The 18639-nt window shown below is 35.4% G+C and overlaps 1 protein-coding gene across 2 annotated transcripts in view; it reads right to left on the bottom strand.

The window, feature by feature from the left end:
• slc6a11b (solute carrier family 6 member 11b) overlaps window positions 1–18639 on the bottom strand; it is a 31387-nt gene that overhangs the window by 2012 nt on the left and 10736 nt on the right. For both annotated transcript variants that reach the window (XM_083534160.1, XM_083534161.1), the window contains 7 exons: window positions 17290–17393; window positions 15945–16069; window positions 12026–12138; window positions 11756–11893; window positions 5784–5886; window positions 4960–5060; window positions 3673–3843 (listed from right to left, as the gene is read on the bottom strand). In XM_083534160.1, coding sequence (XP_083390286.1) covers window positions 3673–3843; window positions 4960–5060; window positions 5784–5886; window positions 11756–11893; window positions 12026–12138; window positions 15945–16069; window positions 17290–17393 — 855 coding nt within the window. The remainder of the gene's footprint in view (window positions 1–3672; window positions 3844–4959; window positions 5061–5783; window positions 5887–11755; window positions 11894–12025; window positions 12139–15944; window positions 16070–17289; window positions 17394–18639) is intronic.

Raw genomic sequence — 18639 nt, 5'->3', positions numbered from 1 at the left:
CTGCAAGTTACATATATTATACCAGCACACCAAGAAATCGCACTGACAAATTGCTTTTCCGTACTGAACAACAATATACAGTGTGCAATTTACAGCCAAAATGTAACATACAACTAAGATAAAAAAAAAATCAAAATTTCTTTCCACACTTCATTACCATACAAGTATATACTTTGATCACATCAGAGAGTTTAAATCTATTAAATAATTACAGTGGGTCTAAGTTATACATACATAATGGTGGCAGTCCCTTTAAACAGTCTGGATGATTCCAGAAATTGATGTACCGTAATCTCCGGACTATAAGCGCACCCAAATATAAGCCGCACCCACTGAATTTGACAAATTTTTTTCTTTACACAGGCTTTAACGAAAGACAGTGTCTGTTACACAGCATGTATCTAAACAGTAGCCTACCAAGAAAGTCATTGTTCACTGTCTTCCTCCTTCCTTTCACAACAATTTATCTCGGGAGTTTATCTTTTTTTCATCATCGTGCGTTTTTTTCATGCCCGGTTGTTTTCAGCGTGACTAATGATTCGCGTTTCCTGTCGACAGTCCGACTGAGCGGCAGGTCAAACGTCAGAGGAACCTCATCCATATTTATGATGTGGTGCGGCCCGATTCGTGAGCAACCGCGAGCTGCTCAAAACGCTAGTTTTAACATTTCTAATCAAGGTTTATCTCATTAAAATTGTCTAATAATTAAGTGTTATGGAGTGAAATAGTGTTATTTACTCATTTAAATCGATTTCGTATAGTGTTCTTTGGGTTTTTACTGGGTTGGAAGGGGCGTATCAAAAGGTCGCGAAAATTCGGAACTCGCGACCGGTCTTGATCCCTAACCCTCGCGAGCTCCGAGGTTCCACTGTAGTGGCTGCACATATGGCTTATAGAAGGGCTTACTTTTAAAGCTACAGTATTAATCAAGCAACTCAATCATGACCTTATAAAAATGAAGTAGCCATTCAAACAAGGAATACACCATAAGACTTGCAAGAACTGCATTTAACTTGGATCTTCCAGAAGTACAATGATTTGAAGCATACCTCCAAATTGCAACAAAATATCAATCCCATAATGTGTGGACTACACTGAAAAAGTACACCCCTCACATTTCAGCAACCATTTTAGTAGATCTTTTCAAGGGACAATACTATAGAAATAAACCTTACATATACATATAAAAACTCAATATACAGCCAAAATAACTGGCAACAAAAGTGAGAACATTTATTTGAATCACTACACATTGCCTTTCCAGACAATTTCAGCACTGACCTGTCCTCAGCCTATAAAATATATAACATATATAACATATAACTATAGCAACATGACATTTCAAAAGAAATTAATATTTAAGTATTATTAAAACAATAAAATAATTATATAATATAATTAATAACTATATTAATTAATAATAATTTCCAGAGTCTAAAATAATTAATTAAATATACAAAAATTATTGACAAAGGGAGAGATTTTTAGTAAAATGTTTTTGTTTATATCATGTTGCAATTATTTAAAATTATACAAACTTGAATGTACTCTCTATTAATGTATTAAACTGCAAATAATCACAATTAATTGCATGATATTTTGATATAAAGCGATTGACGGCCCTAATATATATAAATATGAATATAAATAAATATATATAGGACTAAATTAGTTGTGTAGTCCAACTTCAACAAGCAAGTGGCAACGAAAACCCAACAGAAACCTAATTTTCCCCATCAAAACACAAATCAACCTTCAGAAACCAGAAGTTAAGAAATAAAAAAAAAAACACTTCCTCCATTAACAAATTATGAGAGTAAGTATTATAGGAGCATTATTACTACTAGGGTATTACTAATAAAATGCACACAATATTGTAATCATTAAGAAATGATTTTACCTCTATTAAATCTGAACTTTTAGTAGTTTGGTGTTTTGGACACACTGATGTGTGTCTACGTCATCTCAACAATATCAGCCATGACCTTGGCAAGTATCTCATACATTCCTATACTCATCAGTTTTGAAAAGGGTTAAAAGTCTTTCTCCAAACAATTTGAAATTCACCAATCGGCAATTAGGATTGTTGGAGAGCTTTCAAATAGTCCCACATTCAGTCAAAGTTCAGACCATATAATGTTAAGAAATATAAAGAACAAACCAACAGCTATGTGGCCTACAGGCTTGCAGTAAACATATTACAAGTTTATGTTTATGACAGCAGTAGCAGATAAACCCTTTCATGGAACACTAGCTAGAATAAAGACAAAGGTGGAGATGTTTGTTGAAAACCAAACATGGTGTATCACTACAAACATCTTATATTAACCAGCAAATATGAATGTAAAGATGTAATGATTTGGGCTTGTTTTAGGTCATGCATCAAGACAATGATCTCAAGCACACTAGCAAATTAACAACTGATAGACAAAAAATAAAGGCATTAGAATGTGCAAGTCAAAGTCCAGACTGAAAAGTGCAAAAGTGTTTTTGAGCAAACTCGGGTTACTGTATCTTACCTGCATTTAATTTAACAATTATAATAATTTTTGTCCTAAGAAAACTAAATATATTTACATATAATTAAAGCAAATAAAATGAAATAACAATTGATTGAAAACTGAATCCATACCAAATGTCTTGTGTGAATAGGCAACCTAATTAAGCTATGGCTAGCTATCAAAAACTTGTACGCAGTAGCAACAACCGAGCTCATGTGACATTTTGTAGCTCACACTATTAATAAGATGTGGCACAATGGGATCAGACAAGGGCACAGAGATACACATGCGGCAAGGCGACAAAGCAGCATTGTGTTCCAAATGTCGTTCCAACCTTGCTGTTTAGAACATATTGCATCTTTGGCCTGTCGTAGCTTGTCATCTAGAATTTTTACAAATTGATTTTTACAAAGAATCTGGCACTGTTATTGTTATAAGAAGTGTAGCCAGGTCGCAAAGCGGAAGATGAGTGAAAGTAAACAAAAGGGGGTCTTAAGTAAGCTAATTAAAAGTAGACTGTTCTACGCTTTAAAACACTTTGCTATTGATCTCACAAAAAATGCAATATTTTAATAATAATGCTTTTATAAAGATAAATTAACACTAGGGCTGTCAATCGATTCAAATATTTGATACCGATTAATCGCAACATTGGCATGTGATTAATCGCAATTTAATTGCACATTTTTATCTGTTATAAATATACCGTAAATGAATACTTTTCAAGTTTTTTATATTCTTATCAACATAGGCATAGGCAAATATGGATTCTTTATGTTAATATATGTTTATTATTACTGATACCACCCTAAAAATAGAGCATAAAGAACATATACATGTTTTAAAGACAGTAAGCATGTTTTTCAAACTTCATTGCGCCATTTAATGAATGATTTCAGTCTGAATCTGGCAACCAAGATCTTACCTTTTTTTTAGGGGAGGTATCACATGTATAATAAGGGCATTAAGCATACTATAAAGTTTTTCATATAATTGTATAATTTAATGTGTCATTAATGTATATAGAAATCAGTGTCTACTCTGTATTGCAGTTTTGATCAGTATATTAAAGGGCAAAGATTCATCACCAATGTTTACGTTCATAACATTAGTTGTTAGGTGTAAACTAATAACAGTGTGGGAGGGCGCAAGTTTTAAGATAAAAATGTACCTCCTTGAAGGTTCCTTTTGTTTTCCAGATCTGGACTATAATGCCCAGCGGGATGCAGATCATCGAGGACATTGCCATTGTCCATCCAATGGCGTAACCCCAGTCTGGATACGTGTACACATTGTTGTATTTCAGGGGCTTGTACTTGATCAAGAAGAAAAGGAAAATTCCCTAAAAGTAAAATCAAAGAGACAAGATTTCAGACGTTTCCTTTTGTCAGACTAAGATCAATATTGGTATTGGCTCATACGTAAGCAATAAAACATGATGTTCTAACAAAATAAAATTATTTTACCTAATACTTCTTTTACTGTAATTTGAAAGTGATGACATTTGTACTTCAATAAAACAGATTATAGCTTCCCTGATTATAGCTCCATTTAAACTTTTAAAACATCTACAGAAGTTTGTTCAGATTAACGGTAGAATTTCTGGTAGCTATAAATTGCTGCTCTCTCAACCACTTTTTTATATATGTCTTTAAGTTGAAAGATACTATATGCACAAAAGTATCGGAATGCCTGACTTTTCCAGCCATACAGTATGTGGTTCTTCTCCAAGGTGTTACCACAATGTTGGAGGCACACGACTGTAAATTATGTGTTTGATAGTAGTAGCATAAAAATCTCCCCTCACTTGAACTAGGAGACACAAACCTGTTCTAGCATGACAATGCCTCTGTGTTCAACATGAGCTCCTTGAAGATATGCTTTACATTATTTGGGCTCTCTTGGGACCTTCGACCTCAACCCTATCGAACACCTTTAGGATGAATTGGATCATTGACTGCACTCTAGGGCTCCTCACCCTACATCAGTACCTGACTTTACTATTGCTCTTGTGCCTGAATGAGCACAAATCTCCTGAACTACACTCTGGTGAAACATCTTCCCAGAAGAATGGAGGTCATTACAACAGCAAATGGGGTCCAAGTATGGAATGGGATTTTTAAAAAGCACATACAAATCTTCTGGCATCCACAGTGGATCTAAATTTTTTCATCGGTTTTAATATTAGATTATGTAAACCATCAGTCACAGTGGCTTCTGAAAATGTATTACTATAGAAAATATATCATAGAAATGATAGCATTAGCATTAGTGCATAAATAAAATCCTGTTTGCCTTATAGCCATAATTACTGTCAGACTCTCTGACCTACAAAATGTACTGTGCTGTGATATAATTAAGCAGAAGGTGTGCACTCATTTCAAATAAATGGTTAAAAAAACGTATAAATCTTATAAATTGTGTCTGTTAAAATATCAGCAATTAATGCATAACTTACTGAACAGATGCCAGGGGTAAGGATCTTCCAGCACCACTTGATGAAAAATATGGGCTTGTAACCAATCATGTCCTCGATGTTCGAATAAAACTTGTCACCGCCTAAAAATGGAATAAATGTATTAAATTAAATCTGTCAACTCTTTTCAGAATGATCACCCATTACATTAAAAAGCTAATTGTTTCTTATATAATACAAAACTCTGGTTGATAAACAAGGGCAGTCTTTTGGATGAATTCTGCAAAATTGTCTTTATTTTTGCAATACATGTCACGTTCCAGCAGATGTCAGGGCAGCTACACATGTGAATCTATCCTTAGCCATAAAATGTGCATCAAAAGTCTTAAACCTGAAAGATCCATTCAAAGCAGGTAATATTTCAGTGGAATTCCAGGGAGGCCAGTTTCACTGTGACATGGAGGTTTGATATTGCGGATGTGATGTTATGAATAAAACAAAATGAATAATGTTTTATTTAAATGAATAAAATAAAACATTTGCTTTTAGTAGTAGCAGACTATGGATTTTGTTTATTGGGACTTCCTGCAGCTACAAAGGTCACGCTCCTGAGCGCTGGAGCCCACGCATATACAAAATCGGACAATTATACTGAATCTGTGCAGCCAGATTGTACAATTTGCAGATAGAATATGGTTCAACCCACACAATCTTTAAAGATCTTTGCCATATGACACTCCTGCTTCCTGACACTGTTAATCTTTCATGAAAAGGTACATTAGAAATGTACATAAGTACATAAGGCTTTCGTTTTTTCAATATGATGTGTCTACAGTATAAAATATTGAAGTGGAAGAAGGCTTTACCATAGACCCAGCCGATGCAGATGGACTCAAATATGGCCACAAATAGCAAACACATACCACTGGCAGCATAGGAATCAAACAACTGGAACACATACATGCCGCCCTGACAACAGAAGAAAACAGAATACTATTAAATAAATGTTTGTAACTGTTTTCTATAAAACTTATTATATATTGTAGTAAAGGCAGTATCGTTTTGAAACCCCTAAATTAATTATTTCGGGGAAAAAGACTAATTACAACTGAGTTAATATTCAGAATAACCGCATAACTGTAAGTGTGGCCTTGCTTTTTTACAAGAGTTATTAAAAAAAGAAAGAGGAAATTATTATTGAGTGATATTTCAGACACAATTTGGCCAAATGAGCTCTTTTTTTTGCTAGTGGTTGGAAAAGGTGAGTAGTGAGGGACGGGACAAGCAACTATGATCTAGCAGCACTGCAACAGTTCGTATATTTACTACAGTCGGGCATTTTGCGTGTTTGTATCACTTCGATCGAAATGGATTAAAAAGTGTAATGTTATTGAACATCCCACAAAATTCCAGTTGCTGGTCTGAAACCAATAGTTCATTAGTGTTAGTGACATCATCAGCAAACATGGCAAACAATAAAATAATGCAAGATTATAACTCAAAATATATAAACGTGTATGATGTAAAAGAAGCAGCAACATACATTTTCTGAAAGCACATTTAAGGTGATGTACTAGTGTAAGCTACATAGCACTTTAGCCAGCCAGTTATAAAGTGATTAGGGCTTTTCTAACCACTAGCAGAACAAAAGAGCTCATTTGGCCAAATTGTGTCTGAAATATCACTCAATAATAATTTCCTCTTTCTTTTTTTAATAACTCTTGTAAAAAAGCAAGGCCACACTTACAGTTATGCGGTTATGCTGAATATTAACTCAGACACAGCTGAATATTAACTAGACACAGCCAAGTTTGTCTTGTTTTTGTTCTCCATATCTGTTTCTCATCCATGTTCATGCTTATAGTCTTGTGTTGGTTATTTGTTTGCGCTTTACTTAATAAAGAAAAAAATAGCACTTGCATCCAATTACAACTACATCTCCAAAAACAAATAAATCCTATCATGCTTAAACAATCAAATTAATGGACTGGAACTACATATTATATAACACTGAATATACAAGATATTAAACTTTTGCAAAATTCTAACATGTTCTGTGCATGTCCAATTTTCAATATACTGTATATATAAACCCCTTTTTTATTCACAGTAGAACAACAACAAATATTGAAGCTTTAGAAATGTATCATTTGGACCTTGAACATGTTGGGACAAGGGCATGTTTACCACTGTGTATCATCCTCTGTTTTCTTTTGACAGTTGTTAAAGTTTTGTGGAAGGAATAGGTCTTTTTTGTCATATATTTCATTTCATTATGCGTCATATGTCTTCAATTGGTAAAAGGTCTGGACTGTAGCCAGGTCAGCACTCGGATTCTTCTACTTTGAAGAAATGCTGCTGTAATATATAATTTAAGCATTGTCTTGCTGAAATATGCAAGGCCTTCTCTAAAAAAAGACCCTTAAGAAATGGAAAAGTATGCAAGATCTATATATACATTTCAGCATTGATAGTGCCTTTTCTCATTAACAAGCTGCCCAATACATTATGAACCCCCGCACAATCGAACCCCACATTATCAGAGATACAGCCTTTTGAACCTAGCACTGATAACAAGCCGTATGGTCCTGCTACTCTTTAGTTCGCAAAACATGATGCCAATGGATTTAAAAAATAATGTTAAATGGCTAAGATTAACTAGAAATAGCTTTGGCCCAGAGAAAACAGTGGTGTTTCTAAACTTTATACAAGTGCATCTTAATAAATTAGAATGTCGTGGAAAAGTTTATTTATTTCAGTAATTCAGCTCAAATTGTAAAACTTGTGTATTAAATAAATTAAATGCACACAGACTGAAGTATTTTACGTCTTTGGTTCTTTTAATTATGATAATTTTGGCTGACATTTAACAAAAACCCACCAATTTCTTATCTTAACAAATTAGAATGTGGTGATATGTCAATCAGCTAACCAACTCAAAACAACTGCAAAGTTTTCCTGAGCCTTCATAATGGTCTCTGAGTTTGGTTCATTAGGCTACACAATCATGTGTAAGACTGCTGATCTGAAATTTGTCCAGAAGACAATCATTAACACCCTTTACAAGGAGGGTAAGCCACAGAGTGTTGTATCCAAGCATGTTAACAGAAAGTTGAGTGGAAGGAAAAAATGTGGAAGAAAAAGCTAAAAGAACTGAGAGAATCGAGAGAACCGCAGCCTTAAGAGGCTTGTGAAGCAAAATTGATTCAAGAATTTAGGTGAACTTCACAAGGAATGGACTGAGTTTGGGTCAAGGCATCAAGAGCCACCACACCCAGACGGGTCAAGGAATTTGACTATAGTTGTCATATTTCTCTTGTTAAGCCACTCCTGAACCACAGATGCCAGAGGCGTCTTACCTGGGCTAAGGAGAAGACGAACTCGACTGTTGCCCAGTGGTCCAAAGTCCTCTTTTCAGATAAGAAGTTTTGTATTTAATTTAGAAACAAAGGTCATAGAGTCTGGAGGAATGGTGGAGAAGCTCATAGCCCAAGTCTAGTGTTAAGTTTACACAATCTGTGACGATTTGGGGTGCAGTGTCATCTGCTGGTGTTGGTTCACTGTGTTTTTTGTAAACAAAAGGTACTGCACCCATTTACCAACAAATTTGAAAGCACTTCATGCTTCCTTCTGCTGACCAGCTTTTGAAAGATGCTGATTTCATTTTCCAGCAGGATTTGGCACATGCTCACACTGCCAAAAGCACCAAAAGTTGGTTAAATGACCATGGTGTTGGTGTGCTTGACTGGCCAGCAAACTCACCAGACCTGAACCCCATAGAGAATGAGAAACAAGAGACCAAAAAATGCAAATGAGCTGAAGGCCACTGTCAAAGAAGCCTGGGCTTCCATACCACCTCAGCAGTGCCACAGACTGATCACCTCCATCTCATGCCGAATTGACCAAAGTAAATGAACATACTTTCCACAAGGCTAACAATTTACTAAAAATGTTTTTTTTTTAATTATTATTATTGGTCTTATAAAGTATTCTAATTTGCTGAGATAGTGAATTGGTTGGTTTTTGTTAAATGTGAGCCAAAACTACTTCAGTCTGTGTCCTGAAGATAAGATTTGCTGAAATAACTTGAAACTGACAAAATTAACTAATGAAAATCACATTGCTTTTGAATTGTGGTTCAACAGAAGCATAAAAAAAAACAAATTAATAAAGCTGGCCTGGACAAAAATAATGGTACCCTTAACTTAATATTTTGTTGCACATTCTTTTGAGGCAATCACTGCAATCATGCGATTTCTGTAACTCCCAATGTGATCTGTCCACAAGGTATTTTGCCGCACTCCCCATGAGCAAACTCTAGCTGTCACTGGTTTTAAGGGTGCCTTTTCCAGACTGCATGTTTCAGCTCTTTCCACAGATGTTAAATAGGCCACATGAGGATAGTCCAATGTTTATTCTTAGCCATTCCTGGGTGTTTTTAGCTGTGTGTTTTGGGTCAGTATACTGTTGGAGGACCCATGACCTGCAACTGAGACCAGGCTTTCTGACACTGGGCAGCACATTTAAGTCCAGAATGCCTTGATAGTCTTGAGATTTCACTGCACAGATTCTAGGCACCCTGTGCCACATGCAGCAAAGCAGCCCCAGAACATAACTGGGTCTCATCCATGTTTCATAGTAGGTACAGTGTTCTTTACTTTGTATGCTTCATTTTTGCATCTGTAAACATAAAGCTGATGTGACTTGCCAAAAGCTTCAGTTTTGTCTCAGCTGTCCAAAGGACATTCTCCCAGAAGCTTTGTGGCTTGTCAATATGCATTATGGCAAATTCCAGTCTTGCTTTTTTAAGATTTGTTTTTAAAAGTGGACTTCTCCATTAAGTCCACTCTAACTCAAATAGTGACTAATGCTGCGATCTGACACCGATGTACCTTGAGGTCACCTCCAATCTCGTTGGAAGTTGGAAGCTGTTCTGGGCTCTTTGGTTACCATTTGTATTACCGTAATTTCGGACTATAAAGCGCACCCATATATAAGCCGCACTGACTACACTGAAACTAATGAACTTTACACAGGCTTAAACGAAAGACACTAAATGCAGTGTGTTGCGCTTCTATTAGGAGCATAGCTGTATTTTGGGAATAGCCTGCCACTGCATTCTTCCGGTATTACTGCGTGTGTGGAGACAGAGGATTATGTACTTTTTATTTTCTGATGCTCATTTCTTTAACCCATAACGCTGTTGCCAAGAAAAATAAAAAAGCACGAGTTTTGGAAACCTGTCTGTGCTTATTTGATTTCTGTTGCAACTGGAGTTAGTGAGCTCTCCCTTAACCCAGACTCAACGTGCTACAACGGCTTGTATCTAAACAGTAGCCTACCAAGAAAGTCATTGTTCACTGCCTTTCATAAATTTTCCTTTTGCGGCCACATCCAGGGAGGTTTGCTACAGGCTTATGGACCTCAAACTTCTGAATAATATGTGCAACTCTAGTCACAGGAACATTAAGCTGCTTGGAAAAGATCCCATAGACTTTACCTTTAACTTGTTTGTCTATAATTTTCTTCTCCTGAGACAACTCTCTCCTTTTTTCTGTGGTCCATGTTCAGTGTGGTGCACACCATGATGCCAAACAGCACGGTGACGACTTTTCACCCTTTAAATAGGCAGACTGACCGATTACAAGTTTGAAGACACCTGTGATGCTAATCAACGGAAACACTTTAGTTTAACAAATTATTTTTTATCTTTTCTAGGGGTACCATCATTTTTGTCCAGGCTAAGTTTCATTTGTTTTTTTTTCTAAATGCTTCTGTTGAACCACAATTCAAAAGCAACGCCTGATTTTCATTAGTAAATTTTCAGAACATTTTTATTTATTATTATTCATCCTGCTGAATATCTGCTGAAATGTGTTCCATTACAGTTCCTCTTCACTGCAAACTATCAGCTGTAACCATTAAAAGTGTTACAAATTGCTTTCCATTAGCGTGTTAATTAAAACATCATTAAACTAAAACCATTGCAGAAACATATAGGAATCTGGATGCTTAATGATGTTTTAATGGTCCCTATTGGTGTTTTATTCGACTGTAATCCACTAGACATAAAATGCTACCAATGGAAGGCAGCACATTACCAGTAGAGAACTACAGGGACTATTATAGTTCCATTAAAACCATTCAATCGTTTACTAATTATATATGGGTTTTGCTCTTTTTTTCAGCAAGGCAGAACAACACTAATTTATGAAAACAACACCTATTGCATGTATTGGTACAAAGTGTTTACATCAATAAAAAAAAAAATTGTTGAACATTTTGTAAACATCACTCGATCCTCAATCACAGTCACACCTTATTCGTTTTCTTAAGTGCCTTAATGATTATTTCATGAACAGTGTTACCTGCGGCAGAGCTTAAATAGAATAAATCACACAGCTTCCTGAACTTTAAGATTTCAAACATCACAAATACTAGTGACAGACAAACCATAATCTGTCAATTACAGATGTCTCTCATTTGATGTACCTTAGTAAATACTGTATTTTACTTCCGGTTTCTATGTGTTAAAACTTAAATAAATGAATAGTGCAGCCAAGCCATATTATTTCGGGAGCTCATTTGATTTGCAAATTTTGTATTTGTTACCTATAGCTTTTACATTGTAGCTATGTAGAGTTGTAGAGAGTTTAGCAAAAGTCCAAATATTGTTCATAGGAAAGACAAGCACAAATTACACAGTAGATACAGGATGCTATGAATAATATTTTATCATGTGACAATTTCTGTATGCAGTGTTGTATACAGAATCCATTGGTGCTCAAAACTGCATTTACAGCACATTTCATAAAGCATAAAACTGCATTGATCTTACCTCTGTCAACATGGTTAAACCCAATATATATGAAGCTATTGACATCCCTAAGATCAGGAGCTCTCGACGGTATCCCACTCGGAAGGTTTTGGGGTACATGTCCACCACAGCGGTTACAAGACTCTCTACACACACAAACTACACAAAAGTATCAATAATTAATATGTGAATGGGATTTCATTCCATGAAAAATCTCTTTATAAATACAATACGAGATACTAGATGTATGATGTATTTAATTGCTATGTTAATTGATGGAGATTGTATTACTTGACTGTCTAGACCGAGGAAGATGAGCATCATGAAGAAAAGGAACGCCCACAGAGGAGACCACGGCATCATGGTCACAGCTTTTGGATATGCAATAAAAGCCAAACCTGGACCTGAAATAAATCATAAATATGTAATTAGAATAAAAAAAATATATGTGGTCATGACTATGGCTCAAAGTTTATAATATCAGTGCCTCCACAGTGAGAAGTACAAATCTAACCGAATGCCAGTGTCCAGTTAAGTGTAGTTTATACTACTCATTGTTTTAATGACAGAATTATGAACATCATTAGATGGCATTAACAAAGACCTCTCATAAAGTTATCCACACTTCTAACTATAAACATAAGTATACATTCGTACAGAGATTTTTCCACTGTGGATATCACTTAATAAATCTAGTAGTAAATCCAGTGCCACAAATAAGAAATGTAACAATTTTTTTTAAACTCTCTCTCTCTCTCTCTCTCTCTCTCTCTCTCCCTCTCTCTCGCTCGTTAAACATGCTCCTGAGGTACCAGTGAGCACTGTTCCTGTCCCTCTCCTCGGATCTGGCCGCTTTATCCCAGCCTGCCTCTGGATGTGGTTCTCTTTGTTTGGAAGTCACTCTGTTTCACATCTTCAGCCTGGGGATCCATAAAATTATGGAGTAACACAGAAGCTTGGAGGATGGATTTGGACTGTACTGAATGTCAACAGTCTGCTACACTAACTCAGGATTATAGTTTGCATTTGATTACCATCACTGCACACCTCAACAAAATTTAGCTGTAATAAATGGACAGTTGGTGACACCCAGATTAGAATGGGTTCCCTTATGAGTCTGGTTCCTCTCAAGGTTTCTTTCTTATGCCATCTCAAGGAGTTTTTCCTTGCCACAGTCGCCACCGGCTTGCTCATTAGGGACAAATTTACTCAGAAATGCACCCAAATTCGTAGACTACTCAGAACATGTCCTACTCATCCAGTGATGGTGAATGAAGCAGAGAGGAGCTTTTCAAAGCTGAAACTAATCAATGGGGGAGACATTGGGTTATGGCATGGTTCACCCAGTGCGTCATTCAAGCTAGAACCGCCATTGCCGGTTGGGGGAATCTACTTAGCACAAACATACAGTTCACCGTTAGTTCAACAGCAAGCAGAACATTTTGAGAAGAATAAATGATGGAAGAACGTCTCTAGGTTACGTATGTAACCGAGGTTCCCTGAGGGAACGAGATGCTGCGTCAACAACGCTTTGAGAACGTAGCCCTGAGACAGGAACGCAAGTTCTCTCCTCAAAAGTTAGCGGTTCAACTAACTTAGAACTAGATCTAGTACTGGCTGTAGAACTCGGACTCTCTGTCTGATGTGATGTGTCACGTTTAATAGCTTCCTGGTCTCTCTGTTACACAGATTTCAAACGTGATTTAGAGGGTTTAGAGTGGTTTAGAGGGAAAAGAAGGTTTTCGGCTCATAATAATGTATTAGATATCAATCAGTGTTTAACTCATTCTATTAATAGATTGGTGTGCTAAAAGCTAAAAAACCTTAGAATCTTTTCACATAAACTGAGTTTTTCGTTCACCATTGTCTTGAATTTTATATTTTGAGAAATATAAATATATACAGAATTTATAAACTGCAGTGGTAGTTTAGTGGGTAAACTCAGAAGGTTAGGGTTTAAGCCTCTTGATCAGGGTCCTTAAATATATCAGTTTTAAAAAGCATTGTACCTGATTCTGCACCTGTGCTTTAGCAACCCTCTTTATGAGATATGCGCAAAAAGAAGCCTTTCACTATACTGAAAATATATGTATCTTAGATTTTTTTTCTTTCAATATTCTTATCAGTCACATTTTTCTGCTTTTTAGATTTATTTAAAAAAATAAATAAATAAATAAATAAAAAACGCTGAAGCAATGTTTATTTATTTGTTATTTGTTATTGATTGTCTGTAAGTAGCCTCTATTTCTTAAACAACCATGTTGGAAGACATATCCTACAATAGTGGAAATGATGTTACTCTGATTCAGAAAGGGCCAAATTATTGGCCTGCATCAAGCAAAGATAACAACTGAGAAGATTTCTATAACTAGTCAAGTTTACTAATGAACGGTAAAATGCATTATTAAAACCTGGAAGGATAGTGGATTTGAGGAAGAAATGTTGTCTGAAAGAAATATTAAATTATCATGATCAGACAATACCTGAACTTTTGGTGAAATCAAATTGTACAAAAACAACAGCAGAACGTATGGCTATGTTTAATAGTGAAAGCATTTCCAAATACACAACCCGAACAACTCAAGGGATTAAAACTAAATAGCTTTGTAGGCTAAAGAAAACCACTTATTAGTGAGGCTAATAGGATACACTAATAAACACTTCAGTTCACTAGGGAGCATATCAATTACTCTTAAACGATGGAAAAAAGGTCATGTGGTCTGATGAGTCCAGATTTACCCTGTTTCAGAGTGATGGATGCATCAAGGTAAGTAGAGCGACAGATGAAATGATGCACCCCTCATGCCTAGTGTCTACCACACATGCCTGCGGGAGAAGTGTTATGACCTAGTGTTGATTCACAGTTGATCAGGTCTAGGTTCTGCAATATTATGCACCCAAAAAAATGCTGACTACCTGAATATACAGAATAACCAAGATTATCCATCAATGGATTTTTTCTTTCTTGATGGAATGACCAAGATGTTCCAAGATGACAATGCCAGGATTCAAACTATAATTGTAAAAGAGGTTCAAGGAGCATAAGGCATCATTCACACATTGATTGGCCACCACACCAGACCTTAACCCCACTGAGAATCTTCAGGATGTGGTGGGAAAGACATTATTCAAAGATCAAAACAAAAGGTGGTCGAACAAAATAATTAGTGTGTGACTTAAATGCATGACAATCCAGAGTGCATTAAAATGGACAAAAATATTAACAAAACCATTTTGGCTGTAAATAAACTGTGCTTTTTATGCACCGCTTATGACCACAACATATGGCTTATGCCCAAAATGATATGGACAGCTGACCATCACACTTGTACACGTACAGTTCCCAAACAGTTGTACCAAAGTTGGGAGCACACAATTGTTTCAAGCAACTTTGCATGCAATTTTCCTTAAATGGAACTAAGAATGTATTCAAAACTGTCTCAGCAGTACAATGCACCATTGCACAAAGCAAGACTCATGAAAGCACGGTTTACAAGGTTGGAGTGGAAGAACTTACTTGCACTGATCCCTGAACTCAACCACACTGAATACCTTTGAGATGAACTTGAGATGTAAAGATCACTGCATGCCAGACCTCTTCAGTTCCTAACTTCACTACTGCCCTTTATCACCACATCCGTGAATTAAATTTAGTGAGGTTGTACAGTAAAAGCTTGAGCTTTGCCTCAATATGGCATTTTGTCATTAATTCATCCGATGATTAAAACAATTTTTAAGTGCACAAAATACAAGTGTATTTAAATACAATGTACTGTAAATAAAATTCTTATACAATCAAGCACAATAGTATTTGGAAAATAATGGTGCATCTGTTGGGGTTGACAGATCATGTCTCTCAAGTGGAGTTTTTTTTATATATGTCTGATTTCTTCTGAAAAAAAAAATAAATACATTCCGCTTATAGATTATTTTGCTTATTTTGTCTGTCACAGTTTGAGACTCTGTAGAGAGCAACTCATCTTTTGCATAGCCACAATCTCCTCTAATGTACATTTAGGCCAGTATTATTTTTACATGAAGAAATTCAGATAGGCCCATGGCAAATATTAATTGAATTATAATAACGATATTATAATAAGACATTGTTTTACCAAAGAAATGCCAAGTAACACTAAAATTGTGTAAATAACCTAATCTTTTGTTCATTGCTGCAAGCTACCCTAGCCTATCTACTGGCTGTCACACTCACCTGATTCAGCCACAGCTTCAATCGGCACATTCTGTTCGTAAGCCATGAAACCTAACACCGAGAAGATGGCAAATCCTGCCACAAAACTCGTGCCGCTGTTCAAGCAGCATAGCATGACACAGTCCCTGAAACAGACACACATTCCTGTAACCTGAACCTAGTCTCATGTGAAAAAATTGTTAACATAAGAAAGTAATAGTGAAAGTTTTGTGATTTTTGTTTTCTTTTTTTTATGAATTTTGTTTAAGGCCTTTACATGGTAGCTTTGTAGCTCTAGTACTATAGAATCAAACATTTACCAAATGTTTATCCATGGCCAAACTGTTATGCAGGATTGTTAAACAGCTATGCAGGATTAGAATGAACTGGACTGTAGTTAATAATAATGTATACAATTATTAAAATTTATCATTTAAACATACAGTACAGACCAAAAGTTTGGACACACCTTCTCATTCAAAGAGTTTTCTTTATTTTCATGACTATGAAAATTGTAGAGTCACACTGAAGGCATCAAAACTATGAATTAACACATGTGGAATTATATATGGAATTATATACATAACAAAAAAGTGTGAAACAACTGAAAATGTCATATTGTAGGTTCTTCAAAGTAGCCACCTTTTGCTTAGATTACTGCTTTGCACACTCGGCATTCTCTTGATGCCTACTTTGAAGAACCTACAATATGACATATTTTCAGTTCACTTTTTTGTTATGTATATAATTCCATATATAATTCCACATGTGTTAATTCATAGTTTTGATGCCTTCAGTGTGAATCTACAATTTTCATAGTCATGAAAATAAAGAAAACTCTTTGAATGAGCAGGTGTGTCCAAACTTTTGGTCTGTACAGTATATATAATATATATAAACTTTTGGTCTGTACAGTATATATAATATATATAAACTTTTGGTCTGTACTGTATATATATATATATATATATATATATATATATATATATATATATATATATATATATATATATATACACACAAGGTGTGTCCAAACTTTTGGTCTGTACTGTATATGTATACAAAGTATCTCTACTAATGTAATTATTCAATTCTATTTTTCCACCTAATCGGTTTAAAAATTGTTAACTTAGTTTTGAATATTTGCAAGACTAAGATATTGCAAAAAGCCGTTAATATGCAAATTAGTCTTCTAATAGCCTTTAAATATGTTATAATGCAGACCAATCGTAATTAATGAACATCAACGCTTCAGCAATTGAGATTAGAATTTCACAATGCTCACACAATGAGTAAAAAAATATATAATTGTACAGCCCTACAATGCAGGTTTTTGGTATGTTTTTTTTATAGATTCAAGGCTTACCTGTAACAGTTGTTATTATAACTGTTATAGCTCCCGAGAGCAGTCAGACATCCTAGACAGATGGCATATGAGAAGAAGATCTGAGTTCCAGCATCCACCCATACCTAAAGAAAAGATTACATTTACATTTTTACCAGGAATAAGACAAAACAGACTACCCTGAATTGTGCTAGTCTGCTTATAGAACAGTTCTATGATTACAGTTTACAACTTATTAATAAATAACATGCACTGACTAGGCATAAGTTCCCTGCCACCTGCCTAATATTGTGTTGGTCCCCCTTTTGCTGCAAAACAGTCATGACCCATCAAACATTAACAGCATTTACTTCTTCAGCAATTTAAGCTCATCTGTTGGTTAGAACCACACGGGCCAGCTTTCGCGCCCCACGTGCCATCATTGAGCCTTGACTACCCATGACCCTGTCAATGTTATGCCTGATGCTTTGTACAACACAAATTATTCATTATAAATAAGAATTATAAGTACGCTCCTGTTCTAACTGAGGGCTGAATGTTTTCGAATTTTTTTAACCAATATTGCGATTGCAATTTATTATGCAATTTTTTTTCTGTAATATTCAACAAAGACAAGCAATAAATCATTGTGAAATCATTGTGTAGTATTACCAACAGAATAATAGATAAATTAAACATACATTTTCTTTTCTGTAGGCCAGACCTATGTGTTAGGATCAAATTAGGTGATGCATGAACTGATATGAATTACATTTTTAATAACTACAATCACAGTAGTATTTTGAATAATTTGTGAAACTGTGAGCCTTGTAAGCATGTAATAATGGAAGTCAGTAACAAAACACACAAGCTAAAGTATAGATTGCAGAAATACAAAAACAAATCTGGGATATTTAGATAATTCAAAGTCACTGTAATATGTAAAAATGTATATTGGAATTTTTTAAACACTGTATGTGAACTTTACTAGACAATCTGTAAATAAATGAATAAATAAATATATTTATAAGAATTGCTGAAAAATAAAAGAAAACAAATATCTGTTAACTTTTCTAGTGTAGCCCCGGTATAGCGACCTGGCTAAAATATGTGCGAGAGGGCATTGTTGAGCTGCTAATACAGTGCATTTATCGAAGCCGCGAACCCAGACTTGGTCACCATACTAACCAAGCCATATCATATCTTTCGCGTTACTGCTTGAGTAATTCCCATGTGCCATTTTTGAAGTACATTCATATGGAGTTATAATTTCAAACGTTTCGATCAGTGATCCCTGTCGGGTGCTATTTCGCTTATTTGACACACTGGTGTACGGGTTTTAAGCTATGCAACTGTCGTACATGCCTTTGTGGTGGTTAAGGGCTGTATCAG

This window comes from Silurus aristotelis (assembly GCF_946808225.1).
Source record: "Silurus aristotelis genome assembly, chromosome: 28".
NCBI classification, from domain to species: Eukaryota; Metazoa; Chordata; class Actinopteri; order Siluriformes; family Siluridae; genus Silurus; species Silurus aristotelis.
This window is presented reverse-complemented; position numbering and strand designations above follow the sequence as displayed.